Genomic DNA, 18669 nt, shown 5'->3' on the forward strand with positions numbered 1-18669 from the left:
GAAACATTTGAAAACCAGGCAGTCCAATGAACACATTAAGAATGGATTAAGCATAATGTTTTCTATTTATAGATACAAGTACACAGCATAGAAGTACACTGCATAATACTCGGTTCCATGCTCAACATACAGTGCCTTCAGAAAGTATTCACAACTTGTTATGCTGTAAATTCAAATACAAATAGATTTATACTGTATGGAATCTTTGTCAGTGATCTACACAAATAACTATTATGTTAATATGGAATTAAAATTCTGGAAATTATTTACATATAACATTGTAAAAAAACATTGAAATATCTTAATTTAATTTAACTTGGTAATTTAATTTAACCCTTATGACCTGCTAAGACACTCCAACTGAGCGCAGCTGTACTGTATCTAATTTCCTTGTGAGATCACTGTAAAGCTTGTCAGTCAGGTCCATCATTAGGAAATACCAAATTACTCCTAGAGAACGCTGTCCTCCCTATCCGAGTCACCCGGCAAGAAGGACCTTCGTCCTGAAGTGACCAAGAACCCAATGACCACCCTGACAGAACTACATGGTTCCATGTCTAAGATGGGAGAACCTAAAGACCACTTTTTCTGCAGCACTACACAGATTATGGGAAATAGACGAAACTAGACGAAAGTTCCTGAAACACAAAGGCCACATAATAGCATGTGGTAGACCCTGAAATCACAAGGCAAAAAGTTATCTGACAAAGCTTGAGCAAATCTACAAGAAAGAATGGGCAAGAATTCTCAAATTCAGATGTGCAAAGCATATACTGGCATACCCTACAGACATACTTTTGCCATAAGTGCTGCAAAAGGTCCTTTTATGAAATACTTAGGATGGAGAATACTTCAGCAAACAAGATACAGTATTTCCATCTTTTATACATTTTTGTTACAGAACAAAATTATTTTGGTCACTTTAAACTGTTGTGTGAATAAAGGAGAAATTACTTCAATGCATTAAAAATGTGGTAATTGTTTTAACACAAATATTTGGAATAGTTCAACAGAGAAAACTTTCTGAAGACACTGAATATAAGACGCAGTAAGGGGAATACTGTATATGATATAGATATGCAGTCATCTATAATGCACATGAAATCTTGTGTACACAAACCGCAGTTCCAGCCAGTATGCCACAATCAGACTTTCACTGCTCAAAACTTCAATTGGTGGCACTTTTGCTGTGTTAGATGTTACTAAAATGGCAGCTTCATTTGTGTTTTTCTTAATCTAATAATTATGTCTTGAAAATATAGTATTTTGTGTTATATAAACATATAAAATACATAGTCTAGCTAATGTTTTAGAATGAAATGTGTTAGCTACCATTTAGAATTGAATTTTATTTCTGTTAAGAAAGGAGACTGGATTGGACTACAATTTTTTAATGTGACTAGTTTCACAGAAATTCTCAGAAAACAAGGGATTTACAGTATATAAACGGAAACTGTTAATATTACGATTTGCCATTATATAGTTAAGGTATTTTTCCTTTTATTTAAATGTTGGCCTGCAAAACAGAGGTGTAAATCTAGATAATCTGGACAGTGTACCCGAACTTGTAAACCCGTAGCTGAATTACAGTATGATTATTTGTGGATATTAACAGAATTCTGTGATTCTGTGTGGAAGTTGTACTGTACGTTTTGGTGTCCAGGTATTTGGCTCATGTGCGGAGTTAAAAACTATAGTAAATGTTTTTCTTGGTACTTCTGGATCCCCTTTTTGATAGGCCCTTAAAAAAATTAAAATTAATAAATGCCACTCACAAAATCCTAAAGTATTGTAAATATTTGTCTTTTGTATTTGTCCCCTTATATCAGACCTAGTACTCAAAATACTGTCTACTGTACAATAAAGCAAACCCTACAGGACTCTACAAAATCCTATAAATGCCATGCAGAAAACAAATACGGGGTTTTAACAAGCTAACATTGCCTTTACTCATCTAGCCAAATATATAATAATATATAAGCATTAAAGCTTATATTTTGTCTGGGTATGAGGAAAAATGTGTTCTTGGAAGCACGAAGATGTTTAAGTAAGTGTTTCAGTTCATTAAGTTATCTCAGTTACTGAGATAGAGTAACTTGTGTGTTGTTGTTTTCTGTAGTATAGTGTTTTTTTCTTGTCCTTCTTAATAAACATTTGTTTAACAAAGTGTGAATTATGCCTAGATTATTACTCTTTTCACCAAAGCTGTGCCAGGGAATGAAGAATTCACATGTCTTTAAATATACTAACCGCTTGGGTATATTCTGGAGAAATCACTTACAAGTTGGGGGTTATGAATATCTAGTATAAAGTTATTACCTTTAAGATAGTGTTAAATTAAATGAAAATTCTGGTACATTTTATTAAGTAATTCAAAACAATTATGATTTTGATTCAAATGGTGATACAATTTATGTATGATTTAGTTAGAACTTTTATTATTTAGATTTAATATTTAACATGAATAAATAAAAATATGTATCAATTTATTCTAAAAATAATCATGAATCTTATTATGTTCCTGTCCTCTCCCCAACTAAAAATAGTGGTAGAGGTGTCTTGATCATATAAATTGATCCAGAAACTGATTATTCTAATGGCCCATTGTCTTTATGTCTTTAGAAATATTTCCTGCTGTCTGGATTCTGATATTTGTAATATCTGCTAATAGGTGGGAATTAATCAAGATTCAAAATGGAGAATCCAATTCAAATATTAAAAAACAGTCAACAAACATATTACAAATATTATTTCTGTGTGGGTTTGCATGGAAAAGAATGTAGTGGAAAGTAACCTAAATCAACACAGCAACTGCATATTTTTTTCACTGTGAAAACACTATGATTGCACCTGTTTAGTAACACTGTATACACAACCATATATCACAGGTACAATACACAGTTATGACTCATAATACTAGGAATTATGCAGCAGAACCGCAATTATATTTTCTATTGTATTAACAGTTAAAACAAGATACAAAATCTAAAACAAATTAGATTTCTTTCTGAAACAGAAAATATTAACCCTGTTTTACAACCATGTGTGAGATCAGGGTGTGCCCAGCATATATTGCTGCAATCTGTTGTATTGATTACTGATAGTGTAAAGATTCATGGAGCACCAGGAGGCTGTTTCACAAAGCGAGACTACTCAGTTAGCCAGATAACATTTGTAAACATGTTGACAAAAGTATTGTCGCTTTCACAAAGGAAATTGTATTTGTAATTGGATTGTATTCAATTAAGTAAAGCAACATATCCTCAATTCTTAACCTGCTCCAAGCTGACAAATTTCAACTGAGGCAGAGCTTTTGGTTAAGAGTTCAACTCACAGACCTATCATTACCCTGAAAAGAACATATTACAGTGATTCCCCCTAGTTTTGCATATGTACTGCATATTTGGAACCTTAGTTGAAAAAAAAAGGGGGCTAACTCAAAGTAAAGTTCCTTTAGGAACTTGTTCTTAGATGAAACAAGACTGTACAGGCAAATTTAGTATACAATTTATTAAAGAGAAAGTGATGGAAAACATTGATGCAATTGTACAGCAAATCTTCCTTTAATCCCATCCAACTTTGTAATCAGATTGAGTTAAAAGGTTTTTAGCTTTACCAATTAAAATGTAGTTTAAGATAATAAAAACCTGTGCCTTGGAGAGAGAGGTAAAACTATTAAAATGGATAGTTTCTGATTCAGATTTTCCCTTTGGGAAAGTTTAAGGTTTGGGCTACGAAAGGGATTACGGCAATATGAACTATGACGAAACAAGACCATCTGAAAAACTTTAAAGATCTATTACAACAATATAAATTGGAAAAAGAAGATTTATATATATATATTCAAATTAGATATTATATAAATAGCTGGAGAAAGTACCCACGTATAAAGGAAAGTAATAAATTGCTTGATAATTTTGTAGTTGCATATCAGCAAGGTTATTTGAAAAAAATAATATTAAAGCTGTACAGTAGTACTGAATATATTAAAAAAGAATCAACAGAATATATTTAAATAAAATGGGAAAAAGAAACCAACACAACAATTTCTATGGATCAGTGGAATTATATGTGTAGATTTCAACAGGGCTCTACAAGTTCACAGACTTAGAGAGAGTTTTGTTGGAAGAATCTGACTCTGTTTATCAGCCCTAAAATTAAAGCCAAACAAAAAGGCAGTAGTTCACAATGTTGGAGATTATGTGGAGAGTATGATGTGACTCATTCACACATATTTTGGTCATGTCCAAAAATACACCATTACTGGAAATCTATACATATAACTCTTCCATATAATTTAGTAAATTTGAATATACAGATGCAGCCATTCAAAATGGGTGGGGTATTTCGCGGTATACCCCAGTGGGCGTGTCGCATCAAAACGCAGTATCACGCAGTATATCGGGTCATTTGACGTCATGCTGGAAAGTATCCGCCATCACCTTGTAAAACCGCCAGGAGGAGCCAATAAAGCTTAACCTCTCATGTATAGCATTTGAGCTTTTAAATTTAAACTGTGTATTACAGCATGTTAATCATCAGTCATTAAAAAGTTGGTATATTTTATGAAAGCAAGATTGCTCAGTTGGACAAAAGTACACAACCTACCTTTATCAGAAATATTTATGCATCAAAGCCTTTACCGAAGATATTACTAATACTATTAATAATGAATGACTTTGGACAAGCTGTAAACTCAAAGTATGACGCTGGTCCACATTCTTTCTAACCGTCATTTTAAACGAAAATACTTTTAGTTTTTTCTTTGACAAACACCACAGCATTTCGTAGACCTAACTAACGAGGACAGGACATTAGCTAGCCAATACGATTAAGGAATGACTTTTTTTGGTAATTTCTTTAGCACATTTGTACAAGCACTCGGAATCTGTCCAAGCCCTACTTTGTCAGGCATTTTCTTTTAGTGCAACGGACATAAAAACTCCCTTGCTTTTAACAGAGCGTTTCATAATTTCTAACTACGAAAATTATTTAAACTGCGACACTTATCATTCAACCAGAGCTCAAAATATCACAAGGATCCTCAAGAGCACATCAAAGACTGTATTAAAAGATACTTGTATCAGATACATGAGAATCCAGGCTTTTTTATCAACGCTTTCTTTTCCGTATACCAGATATTATGGAACCACTTCAGAAGGGTGTCAGCCAGTCAGATTCCAGGAATCGGTACTTTAAAGAAAAAATACACACCAGTATTCCATTTCTCCCTAAACATTTTAAGCATCGAAGTCTTTAACATGTGAAATTGCGTGTAAAAAAGTGGTAGTTTTAAGCTTTTCTGCTAATATGGAATCGCGTATCTAAAGAAATTAATAACGATATGATTATATTTGTGTACTGCAACAGGGCTGCGTAGGGCTGTTTTGCCTCTCTCTTCATGTGACTTCCCTAGTAGCCCACTGGTCTACGTGCCTGATTACTAACCTGCAGGTTGTGTGTTCAAATCCAGCTGGCACCGTGACTTTTCTTTTAACAAACATTTCTTCGAAAAAATAGAATACCAATATTATGGACAATTAATTGACTTTTATACTTCTAAATATCACAACATGATCGAATTTAAGTCATTTTTGATAAGAGAAATGGAGGCTGTACAGTATGCATTACAATATAAACATTTATATTGATTTAAATCGAGTTTTGATTTAAATCGCAAACGCGTGTTTAGTTATATGTTTAGTTATACATGTTTAGTGTGTTAACACACGTGTTATATGTGTTAACGTGTTTAGTTATATGTGTTTCTTGAATCATAATCAGACAAATGCAACATAAATTGATACAGTATCTTTGTCTTCTAAGTATCTTAATAAACTTTCAGCAGACCTTTCTCCCACTTTAGATTTATTTTTCTTGGGATTTTGGGATCAAATGTGGAAAGATTAGATTGTAATCGTTTTTATTTTTTAAATACATTTAAGAAAAGTGTAATCTATACTAAAAAGCTGTACACCACCTGCTATAAAGATACATATTGTAATACTTTCGGGTTTGGATAGGTCGGACAAAAGAACTCAGACTTGCGGATTTAAAGGAAGTGAAAGCCTTTATTTTTCTTCTCTGTCACCACCTGCTAGCCCGGCTCTCCCGCGCCCCCGCCCACCAACAGCAAGCCAACACACGGCCCGCGCACCCGAGAGAGAGAGAAAAGAGAGAGAGTAAGACCCAGGGGTGCAGAAGCAGGGAACTATTTACAAGGAAAATGGATACCTCCCCAGACTGTACGCCCGCTTCACTGTGGGACAGCCGCACTGGTCGGCGGCCTTCCTAAACCCCGCCCTGACCACTTTCACTCCTGTCCTGCTCTTCCCCGCGCACCCCACGAGCTTTCTGGCTCTTCGGCCTCTGCCCGGGGCGAATGTATATTTCGATATTTAGACCTGGCGCGGCACCGAGAGCGTCTGCATTTATAACTTAGTTTTTAAAATTAGTCAAGCAATTTGAAGCATCTCGTTTTACTTTTAAGTCCCTTAATTATCATTAAGCACAGCTTTCTCACCACTTTTTGATACCATCCTTAGACAAAGCAGAAACTTCTTGTATTTTCCGACGACATACAAGTGGAAGGATTACAGATTTTAATCTTATTTAATTTTGTTACGTTATACGTTTTAGGAACGTTTCATCTATACAAACACCACAAAACTATTCTCGATTGTATTTCTGAATGTTATGTTACACTTACAGTAGTTCACTGTTTTAAATACATCTAATTAAGAAAGTTAGGTGTAAGCATAAACTATTAGTAATCAATAATATTGAATTTAGCACTGTAATAAGTTGTTGCACTTGTAAAAATATATTTTCATTGTTCAAATATACATTAAATCTGACTATCATATAATAAGTTAAATACAAAACCAAAGAAAAAACAGGGTAAAATATAATTCAAAATATTTTGCTAACAATTTGAACTGTTTATAAAAATAAAATGTATTAACAAAGGAATAGGATGGCACAGTTGTTAGTATGCTTTTTGTTTTGTTTCTTTTTCATAAATACAACAGTAGTACCTGATGTCTCACTGGCTTTCAAAATTAAATTATGCATGCAAACTTGTGAACTGGCCTGTGATACTGGCTATGTAATAAACTATTATTCCACAATGCAGGGTATTTTAAAGGATAGAGAAAGCACAGGAAACAGGCAGTTGGATTGATCAGATTAGTACTAGGATACTTTAGATCTTTTTTTCTGAACCAGGGAAAATCTGATCATGTTTCTCTATAACAATAATAAAAAACTTTGATTACAAAGTAAATACCCAGACAAACGCAAACGCGTTTTTTGATAAAATGCTTTTATTCATTCAGCAGAGAAAGAGAGAGACATCCAGCAGAGAGAGACACACACGCCGGTTTTCATTGACAAAAAGTAATTGTCTTTTTTACATTCCTCGTCTAACAGGAATAACAGACTGTCCACAAACGTGAGACTGTCTTTCTAAAATTGTTACAATTTTTTTTGGTCAGTTCTTCCTCCTAGAATTTATAGATCGCATCAATCAGTTCCTGCTTTGTGACGGGCTTAGAAGTTTTCCGAACATAGTCTTTCAGCGAAAACCTGGGCGTAACAGCTGTTCATTTTTCTGATCACTCGCTCTCTGGATACACGTCTCACCTGTCCTGTTCTTTGTTTTCCTAATTTGCTGATTATGCCTGCTGCGATCCACTCCTGCCCTCACACCTAAAGAAGACTATTTTAAATTTCTTTGCGCGGTCCATTGTGCAATTAACCCTTGTATGTGCTGTCCTTAAGGTGATATCACATAAAAGGTGATATGTAAAATAATGTTTTTATTATTGTTATAGAGAAACATGATCAGATTTTCCCCGGTTCAGAAAAAAAGATCTAAAGTATACTAGTTTGTCACTCTTCTCATCCCCTCTTTGTTAGATGGCTTTTGAATAGAGTCACATGAAGAGAGAGGTGAAACAGCCCTACACAGCCCTGTCGCAGTACACAAATATAATTATATCTTATTAATTTCTTTAGATGCTGTCCTTTGACAAAACAAGGCTCGCCAGATAATGTGAATCGAAACCTGTTTTTCAAGCTTTTAAAGTCGTGCGGGAACACATCATTATATCTTACATATGAAAAATACATAATATAGTTCCCAAACAAATGCAAACGTGTTTTTAATAAAATGCTTTTATTCACTCATAATCTGACAATTTCAGGAAGACTAAGGGAATTGTCATCTGTTGTTGAAGCTCTGTGAGCTCGGTGGCTTTGAGACCACTTGTTATCCCAGGTTGTTTGAATCGCCACAATTCAAATAGAGAAAAAAGAGCTGACAAGATTTAAGATGTGGCTGTCAATGTTGGATTAAAAAAAACACGTTGCCCGACGTTAGTTGCATTGCTTGAAAAATAATTTTATTTCGAGAAACTGGATAAGTAATTCAAGTGTTTTTTTAACTTCCTGAAAAACAACGAATAATTAAACTATATGTGCAAACGTTTTATGATATGTCGCTGTTGTGAATGTCTGTGGAGTGTATCTTATTTGCCTGTCTGTCCTGGCTGTGCTCTCTCGCTCGCCCCCCCCTCTCTCTCAATTCAATTAAATTCAATTCAAGGTGCTTTATTAGCATGACAGATGGGTACAATCAGTGTTGGGTATTTACCTTGCTTTGAGATGCCACTTTTAAAGGTGATATATAAAATCAAGGCTTTAACTTGCTTTAACTCCGCAAGTCTGAGTTCTTGTGTCTGTCCTATCCGAACCGGAAAGTATTACAATATGTATCTTTATAGCAGGTGGTGTACAGCTTTTTAGTATAGATTACACTTTTCTAAAATGTATTTAAAAAATAAAAACGATTAAAATCTAATCTTTCCATGTTTGATCCCAAGATCCCAAGAAAAATAAATGTAAACGGGGAGAAAGCTATGCTGAAACTTTATTAAGATACTTAGAAGACAAAGATATCAATTTATGTTGCATTTGTCTGATTGTGAATCAAAAACACGTATATTTAAACACGCGTTTGCGATTTAAATCAAAACACGATTTAAATCAATATAAATGTTTATATTGTAACGCATAGGTGAGTATTCATTGTTATTAAAATGACTTAAATTCAATCATGTTGTGATATTTAGAATTATAAATTGGTTTGGTGAGAGTGAGGTTTTATTTAATCTCTGACCCAGGGAAAAGTTTTATTTTTTCAAAGAAATGTTTGTTAAAAAAAAAGTCATGGCTTCGGCTGGATTCGAACACTCACCATCTGACGTGGGAGTCAGTAACCTAACCCACAGCGCCACCGGCAAGGTCACATGTGGAGTGCTGAAAAAGCCCTACCGAAACATTATCAACAGACAATGTACGAGGTGTACTATTCTTGTGTTGCGGTACATGAATATAATTATATCGTTATTAATTTCTTTAGATACGCGATTCCATATTATATTCCCTTTTAATCAAATTCTAAAAGTATGCTTATTGACTCCGGTATCACGTTAGTTAAAGACTTAAAATGTTTAGGGAGAAATGGAATACTGGTGTGTATTTTTTCTTTAAAGTACTGAGACCAGCCATATACTGTATGTTTATGTTCCAAAATTAATATTGTTTATGGCCTTCACACGCGTTACAGTATGCTCCTTTTCTTTTTATGCTCAGCTACTAAGATTGCCCTTCAGTGGTAAAATTCCATATAAATATTCAATACTAAAATGGGCACAGTAAAGACATTTAAATCTTTCTACGACCGACCAACGGACCACGAGTGCCCCTGTCGGTCAACCAATCACGTACCGCGGTATTTTGCGTCAACGCGCGTCACGATGCGCGAGGCCGCGCACTTTGGATGGCTGCATCTGTACCATTTGACTTTTCTTTTATATACTTGGGCAATTTTGACTGATGATATTGAAGTAAAGGATAGATATATATTAAGTATTCTTCTAGCAGCTAGTAAAAAAGTAATTACAGGAAAATGGCTTATAAAAGAACCTCCAACACAATGTTGTGAATGAGATCTAAATAATGGAAAAAATAACTTTTTCTCTCAGATTGCAGGCAGAGAGGTTTAGCAAATACTGGAAAACTTGGATTCAATTTATCTCCCTATAGGGAGTTTATGAGAAAACATGCAGTGATATCTATGTGTAGACGTTTTTTTTGTTTGTTGTGTTTCTTATGAGACAATTGTATTTTATTTTGTATGGCCCTCCATACCTGCTGGCATAGTGTAAATAGCTCATTTTATATTTATATACAATGTGGCAGAAATGTAAGATGAAGGTAAATGTTTATTCTGCTGTTCTGGTTATGTTTGTAAACCCTTTCACCTCTAAATAAAAAGTTTGGAAAAAAAAAGGTTTTTAGTTAGCTACAAAGTTTCCAGTTCAGTAGTCACACAGGCCTCAAGGTTCTGGGAGTACTCCTTTGTACCTCTGGTATGCAACACTAGCACCCTTGTTTTCCTTATTTCTCGTCCTTGTACTTCTGCTGACCGCTTTGTTGCTTAGCTACACTAGTGATAATGATTCCTCCAACCTGCTTACAATATTATATATAAGCTAGAAAAACACACTGTAATTTGAACTTCACTTGCTATCACACTAATTGTTTGCTCCTTGTGTACACAATAATGATTCCTTTCTCTGACCAAACCCGAGTTAAGTTTCTGATTCAACAGTTTTGGCGTAGTTGGTGGCAGGATTCCAGGAGTGGAGGGGTCGCCTGGGCGGTGGGAGCGACAGAAAATAAGGCACTTAACTAAGTGGAAAGGACTCCTATTTTGTAAAAAAGTCCTGAAGTCTCTCGCCTGCTGCTCAGAGACAACCTGACGCTCTCTAGGAATTGCAAGTCAGAGACTGGGAGTCTTGGGCATCCCCTGTACCAGGGAAGTGACCAGTCAGGTTTTAAAGGGAAGGTTATCCTCAGGGCAGAGTGTACCTAGGAAGAACAGTACCGTTAAAGAAAAAAAAAAGAAAGAGGCCCCCCTGGTTGCGGTAAAACCAATGGTTTGGGTTGGTACGCAGTTGCGGTAATCCCAGCAGGATGAGATGGTGCGCAGATAAACCTGGGGAGATCTCCAACTGGGTGTCAGAGAAGAAAAAGCTCAGTGCATGTGAGGAGAAGCTGAAAAAGAAATATAGATTATCAGACGGTGTTTGGCCTGAGCAGGATTGTTGGAAAGTGTATGAGCAGTGGTGTAAGGATTAACAGATAATTTTAGGAAAACATTTGAGAGTGAGAAAGGATACAGCCGAGAAAACTGATTGGGAAAAGCAGATCAAGGATGTAAAAGGGAGGTTGGAGGCTGTAGCAGAGCGCAAATATGCGGTAAATAAGTTGCGAAGTGAGTTGGAGGAAGAGGTTAAGAAATTAAAGATTGAGAATGATAAATTGCAAATTGTGTAAGTATAGGAATGAGAAGGAGAAAGCTAAACCAGGATGAGGATGAGGATGAGGGGCCGGGCCCCTCCTTCCTGAGTGACCCTGCTACGGTCCTCGTAGTGGTACAAAGACAGAGAATTCCTAAACCTGAGGATATTGATAGGTGGGCAAAAGAAGTGCCCCACCCTAAATCTGATATGCAGCAGACAAAAAACAGGTCACTTTAAGATACTGCAGAAAGCGCATGCTCAAGAATACATGATCATACTGTGTATTCTGTCATAGACATTGCAAATGGTTTCTGGTCAGTACCTTTACACCCAGAGGTTCAGGATTGGTTTGCATTTATTGTTTGATGGAGAATAGTACACCTGTACCAGACTACTTCAAGAGTTTCACAACAGCCCGACAGTGTATCACATGGCTTCGAGACAGCACTTACGTGAACTACCTCAACTGACTTCTGTGATCATTCAGTATCTGGATGATATTCTGATTGCTTCCCCTGACGAGGAAACCCATAAGGTCGAGTTACTCCAAGTACTAGACCTTCTAGCAAAGAGAGGTCATAAAGCCAGTTACGATAAAGCACAAATCTGTTTAGAAACTGTGATCTATCTGGGACAAAAGATCAGTAAAGGGAAAAGGGAACTCAGTGAGTATAGAACGCAGGCTATTTGAGGGTTTCCAATACCAAAGCCTGTGAAGAAATTGAGATAATTTCTGGGCCTGTGTAATTTTAACAGGGCCTGGGTGGGTTCTTTTTCAGTGCGAGCACAACCTCTAACAGATCTGCTTAAGTGGGGAGTGCAGTCCAAGGACAAGATTGCCTTGTCTCCGGCAGCAGAAGCCACCTTTAATGATTTGAAGCAAGCTCCCTTGGGATTCCCTCAGACGGACCAACCATTTTTTCTGAATGTGAGAAAAACAGGTTTTGGGCAGCTGTGCTGACGCAGGAGTATGGAGGTAAGCATTGCCCGGCGGATTATTATTCAGGACCCCTCGATGCAGTGGCCAAGGGGTGGGGGTTGTGTTTAAGGGCTGTGCAGGCTACCTGCTTGGCTGTACAAGCTGTGAGTAATCTTGTGTTAGACCAGCAGTTAATAATGCGGTACCCCCACCCTGTGCATACACTGCTCCTACTTAATCGAGTAAGTCAGGTAACTATGGCACGGTGGACCCAATGGCAGGCTCTCCTAGAGGCCTCCAACCTGACCATTGAAAGGGAAGGAACGCTTAACCCCGTCTTCATCTCCTTGCAGACCCTGGCGAGAATCATTTAGTTGAGCATAGCTGTGAACAGTGGGTAATGGGAGAAGACGAGGGGATTAAGATAGCTGAACATCCTCTCGGAAATGAGGACTTATAACATTATTCACGGACGGGTCCTCTCTGGTGCATGAAGGGGGGCGGAGGGCTGGTTGGGTGATTACATCAGAATTTGATGTATTTGTAGATAGGAGTATGCCCCCTACTGCCTCAGCACAGCAAGCCAAATTTAAAGCATTGATTGAAGCTTGTAAATATGCTAAACGGGAATCTGCTACAATTTATACAGATTCCATATATGCTTTTGGTGTATGTCATGATTTTGGATGGATTTTGGAGGAATGGGGATTTCCTCACTGTGGCAGGGACTCCAGTTAAGAATGCTGGGTTTGTCTCTGAATTGTTAGAAGCTTTGCAGTTGCTGACTGAAGTAGCTGTGGTAAAGTGCAAGGGACACAATAATGCCCCTAGTAACTCGAGGGAACAGTCCTGCAGATGCGGCCACCAGGCGAGCAGCCCTGGGAGAGCAGTAGTCTGAGACCTCTGTTGGTGGAAAAGGGACAGCTACAGGACATTCAGGCTGAGGCCTCCAGAACAGAGAAATGGACATGGTTAGAAAAGAATGTGGGGCTGCATGATGATGGGCTGTAGCGCTGCCAGCAGACCGGACGCCCTGAATGCCCTCACAGCTTAATGCCTTTTACTGCCTGACAAATGCATTCCATTGGACACCTGGGTGTGAGTCAAATAGCACGTCGGTTTTACAAAATTGGATGGGATCCGGGTTTGCAGCAATAGCCTCTGATGTGGTACCTCGATGTGATGTGTGTCAAAAGAACTCAACTACAACTCAGGTGCGGGTGCCAACTCTCAGACGGCCTGCCCCTGAGGGACCTTTCATGCACTGGCAAATTGAAGATTGAAGCTTGCCAGTATGTAAAGGGAAAACTGGACTCTTAGTGATGGTGGATCTGTTTTCCTGGTGGGTTGAGGTATTGCCAGTTAAGAAGGCCACTGTCTCTGTAACTGCTAAACATTTGATGATGGGTTTTAATTCCTCGGTGGGGGCTGCCCTGCCGCTTGGACTCTGATCAAAGGACACACTTCACTAGTGTGTCAGACTGTGGCCACATTGCTGGGGGTGAGATGGGACCTTCACTGCCCTCACCCTCAATAAAGCAGTGCAAGGGGCTCGTGAGCAGGTGCTGGACGCTTTGGGACCTCCAGTAGAGGGAGGACACGACCTGATACCTAGCTTCACCTGGTATGGGTGAAGAAGATACCCTCCCAGACGTTGCAACCCCGGTGGGAGGGACCATATCAAGTGATACTGACCACCGACTCTGCCATCCAAGTGACAGGACGAGATTGCTAGATCCACGCATTGCAGTTACCGGTATTTTATACAAGATTTAAAGCTCTCCGTTTTGAGTGCAATAAAACCACCAATCCCCTCTTTAGATACTGTTGCTAACTTAGTCAAGCTTTTACCAAGCCACTATAGAAACCAATAGAGAAACTGATAAAGTGTTATATTCATAACATAATTTGTCTTACATATTTTTAAGTAACAATATTATTGAATTTAACATTAAAACTAAACAAAGTATTTTAATTAATATGTAAACCTGAAAAAACACATCACGTTTATAGTGAGCTAAACAATAGCCCCAGCGTGTCATGGTTTCTACAGTCTCTCTATACTACCCAGGTTAATCAATGTTATTGCTACTTTATTTTTTAATATTAATTTAAAATTTGATTTGATTGATTAATTTGACATGTTGTGCTGTTTAAAATTATTATAAATATGGTATACATATAATTTATTTTATTATTAGAGGAAGAGTCTTAATTATCCCCAAGGGGTCTGGCATTGGCCTGGAATCAAACCCAGGCCTCCTGCACGGCAGAAAATAATTCTACCACTGAACCACCACTGCGTCACTCTGAATGGACAAGTGCGTATCAGCTCCAACTTACAGTATGCAACCATACAGTAAGTTATTCTTTGAAATTAATTGAAAGTCATTCAGATCACTACTGGCCTCTTTTTTGTTGTTTATATGTTTATTTGCTTTTAAATACAATGTTTTTAAAGCCACTGTGTATATTTGTAGTAATCAAAATTCTAAATAAAATTATGTTTTCTAATTACTAATTATAAACAATTACTTATAATCCTGTATATTGTATGTAATTTAAAAATTATATTTCTGTTCGTGTTATACAGTTTTGTGACAAACTGTATAGTATCTTATTTGGAGTAGTGCGTAATCATTGTATTTAATGCAGTTGTTTGTAGAATATGATTAACCCTGGAAAACACTAATGGGATACAAATATTAAATTTTTATTATTAGAAATAGTATTATGTGACAGCCACACGCAGTTGGAGTACATAAAGATTTCACTGAGCCACCTGGCAGTTTCACAGAGTTTTACAGAGTATTGCAGCCCCACACCAGATCATTTGAAAAAATACTGAATTAAGCAGTGGTGTTCACCATGCCACAGCAGTTGTTGCAGCACACCACCACACATTATAAATGGCTGCATCTGTAGTGATACAAAACACAATTGCACTACCTTAGGAGCTTGAATTTAGATAAAGCAAAAAAATGCACAAAACATCCCATTGTTTTCCAAACGCTTGCCAAATCACAGTAATTTCATTTTAACTCTATTAATTTATTTCATTTAAAATTGTAAAGCATTAAGTTCTTTTTTCTTTAATACCATTTAATTTCCTTTTACTAGTAACATATCATAAATTACTGATTAGAGACTCCATCACTAACCATGAACAGAGTACAGACATAATGCTGTGAAAGTGGTATTTACTTATGAACTTCACAAGCTTCCCTCTGTATAACAAATAGCTGCACAGAATCACTGCACCTGCTGTTTGTGCCTGCATAATGCCAATCACTAAGCATGAGTAACATAATGCATTTCAGAAAAGGAATTAAAAGTTTAAATGATTAGAAGTGGTAATAAACCTTTTTAAAGCTGTTTCTCAGAAGGATTAAGAAAGTTCCTCAGAATGTGGTGGAGCCAGATTTGAAAGCACAATGTGGAAACTAAGGGCAAACGCATTTAAAACTCAGAACAGGAAGCCCTTCTTTACGTAAACCAAAGTAGAGATCTGTGGCAAATCTGTAATAAGCCACCTTGTTACAGAGGGTGGGTGGGATCCAGCAAATGAATTAGATAAACTAAATTCCTCTTATTTCTTCTTATTGCTTCCTCTTATTTGCAAAAGTTTACATAAAAGAGGTCAGATGTGGAAAACAGACAGAAGTAAAATATTTCAGTAAGACCCATACAGAACTTATAGCGCATGAGCATGCACATCTAAGACCACATTTCTGCAATTTGTATCAATCCTTAATCCATGTATATCATCACAAAGAGACAAATAGTAATAAAGATTAAACACTAGCAATAAAATGAAGGAAACGTACACAATAAAACAGCAAACTGTAGTAAGCCCTGAATAAATGTAAGTATAAAGAGTATTAAGAATGAACTTACTATCAATTGCTGGTGCACTACGATCATTAATCTGCATCACCTTCTTCAGACGAGCTCCTTTCTGGATGTCTGCCAACAATGCGTTCCTGCCTCTCTGTTCATCATGTTTCAGTTTAGAAGGTGCATCCTGTCAGAACCAGCATTTACATACTTTGTAAGAATTTCAGGAAATTAAAGAAAACGAAGAAAATGAAGGTGAAGAAAAGACCCTATCACACATTTAGGGTTTTCCTTGTCTTTTTTAATTAAACCATTGTACACAATTTAAAGGTCTAGACCAGTGTTTCCCAAAGTAGGCTACACGGCTGAATTTTTTATTTTATTTTATCACAGTATTTTTTAGCTGCAGAAAACAATTTAAATTTAATATATGAGAATGGAGTAATGAGAAATATGCTCACATTTTAAATATTATATTTTGTATGATAACAAATGCCTTCAGATTTGTTTGTTTACATTGCAAGTGCAAAAGGAGAGAAGTGGATGGTCACCCAAGGTTTATACAACACACACAGATTGGCTCAACCTCAGATAAAGCTGTTAAGTACAGATGCAGCCATTCAAAAAGTGCAGTAAAACCCTGTACTATGTGGATTTAACAGCAGATTAGTGCATTATACCGCAGTACATGATTGGCTGGCCAAAATGACCGACAGCACTCATGGTATACTGGTTGTTAGTGAAACGATTGCTTCATTTAATCTCTTTACTGTGGATGTTTAAATCCACTCAATATTGAATATTAATATGGAATTTTACAACTAAAGGGAAAATTTAGTAGCTGAGCATAAAAAGAAGAGGAGCATAATGTGTCTTTAGGTCATAAACGATATTAATTTAGGAATATAAACATATTATGTAAACTGTATATGGCCGGTATTGGTAGTTTAAATAAAAAATTCATATCAGTATATACTTTCTTCGTAACATTTTAAGCATCAAAGTCTTTCATTTGGTTACCCACTGTGGTTATTTTGGAAACGTTTTTACGTGCTCCTTCTGACTATACAAAGTTTATATACTTTATACAAACTTAACCTTTTCTATGAATACTTGCGGTCATTATCGCAGTAAAAACAGCATTCTTTTTAGAATTTGATTAATAGGGAATATAATATGGTATCTAAAGAAATTAAGAATGATATTTAAGAATTTACTTATTTTCATATAGCTCAAATTATTACCATAGTCCACTTTCTTTGTAAACATCTGCAAAAATTGGACTCATTCACCTGCGATTGCTTGGAAACATTTTGCCTGCCCTTTTCAGGTATAGCTTAAGTTGTCAAGTGATGCAGTGGTGTAATGGCTTTTGCGTGTGACTTGGGTGCTAGAGGTCGGGGATTCTAACCCCTTTCCCGACCTGAGCTTACTTTTAACAAATAAACATTTCCTTGAAAAACTAAAAGAGTAAATATTATGGAAACTATATTTAATTTTTGGGTATTTCTGAAACTCCCTCTGTATTTCCTGTTTTCACACAGGTAAGAATAAACTACATATGCAAATCATTTCACAGACAGAAAGATGTTCTGTGCTCAATAGCTCTTTAACTACAGTATGCATTGTTACATTTTTAAGCATCAGTTGAAGCATTCTGAAGTCTCTCAAAATCATAAAAAACGTTACCAAATAGTATTGGTGAAACTGTTACCTGTCCTGGATAAAGCATTTAGAAAATAGGTGGATTTACACTTGCAAAAAACGTTCCAATTTTACTGTGATACAGAAGATATTATTGATAATAAACGACATTGGACAGTCTGTAAACTGAAGATTTATAGAGAAGACACGTTGTGTCTTTTCTTTCTAGCTTGGAATTAACTTTTACTTAATGTAATGCAGTTTGGGAGGCTAGGAGTGTTAACACCCCACTGTGTAATGTTATGTAGAATAGACAGTTCTGGGGAATGGAGAGGAATTTTCAGTTGCAAGCACTTTTGTTTTTGTTGTTGTTTAACATAAGGCAACCAGCAATCAAATGTCGTGTTTTTTCTTAACACGTTTTTCCATACTGTAGTTTTAAAACTTAAACAAAGACGTGCCACATGCATACAGAGTGATGTTGACACTACAGTATAGCTTGTGGGAAATACATTTGTACTGCATCAAATTTTAACTCGTTCAGAGCACCCGACATTACAAACTCCGAGCATTTCATTGTCTATTGCAACAGTATCAACAGCAATGTGGTTAAAAGGAACATGTAAAAATATTTGCAAAATAATCACAAGTGAACGAGTTGAGGGATTCGATAATAACAGAAAAATCATAACAATTACCCCAAGTTGTTTCATGCTAATCATGCAATCCAACTGAAAGAATGACACTTAAATCAACATGAAAAGACTTTATATATATATAAATCAGTTAAAAACACTTTTTATGCACCAGAAACTGTTGTTTTTCTTCTACGTGATCAGCTTAGAGTCTTTGTGTAAGCTGTAAGTTCTTTATATTTCTTAAACTTTTTAAACACTT

General features: G+C 36.4%; 1 protein-coding gene across 2 annotated transcripts in view; it reads right to left on the minus strand.

The window, feature by feature from the left end:
• Window positions 1-18669, minus strand: part of LOC148651386 (uncharacterized) — a 55512-nt gene that overhangs the window by 12582 nt on the left and 24261 nt on the right. For both annotated transcript variants that reach the window (XM_088601592.1, XM_088601593.1), the window contains one exon: window positions 16189-16315. In XM_088601592.1, coding sequence (XP_088457718.1) covers window positions 16189-16315 — 127 coding nt within the window. The remainder of the gene's footprint in view (window positions 1-16188; window positions 16316-18669) is intronic.

The sequence above is a fragment of the Lepisosteus platostomus genome, chromosome 12 (assembly GCF_059453375.1).
Source record: "Lepisosteus platostomus isolate fLepPlt1 chromosome 12, fLepPlt1.hap1, whole genome shotgun sequence".
In the NCBI taxonomy this organism is placed as follows: domain Eukaryota; kingdom Metazoa; phylum Chordata; class Actinopteri; order Semionotiformes; family Lepisosteidae; genus Lepisosteus; species Lepisosteus platostomus.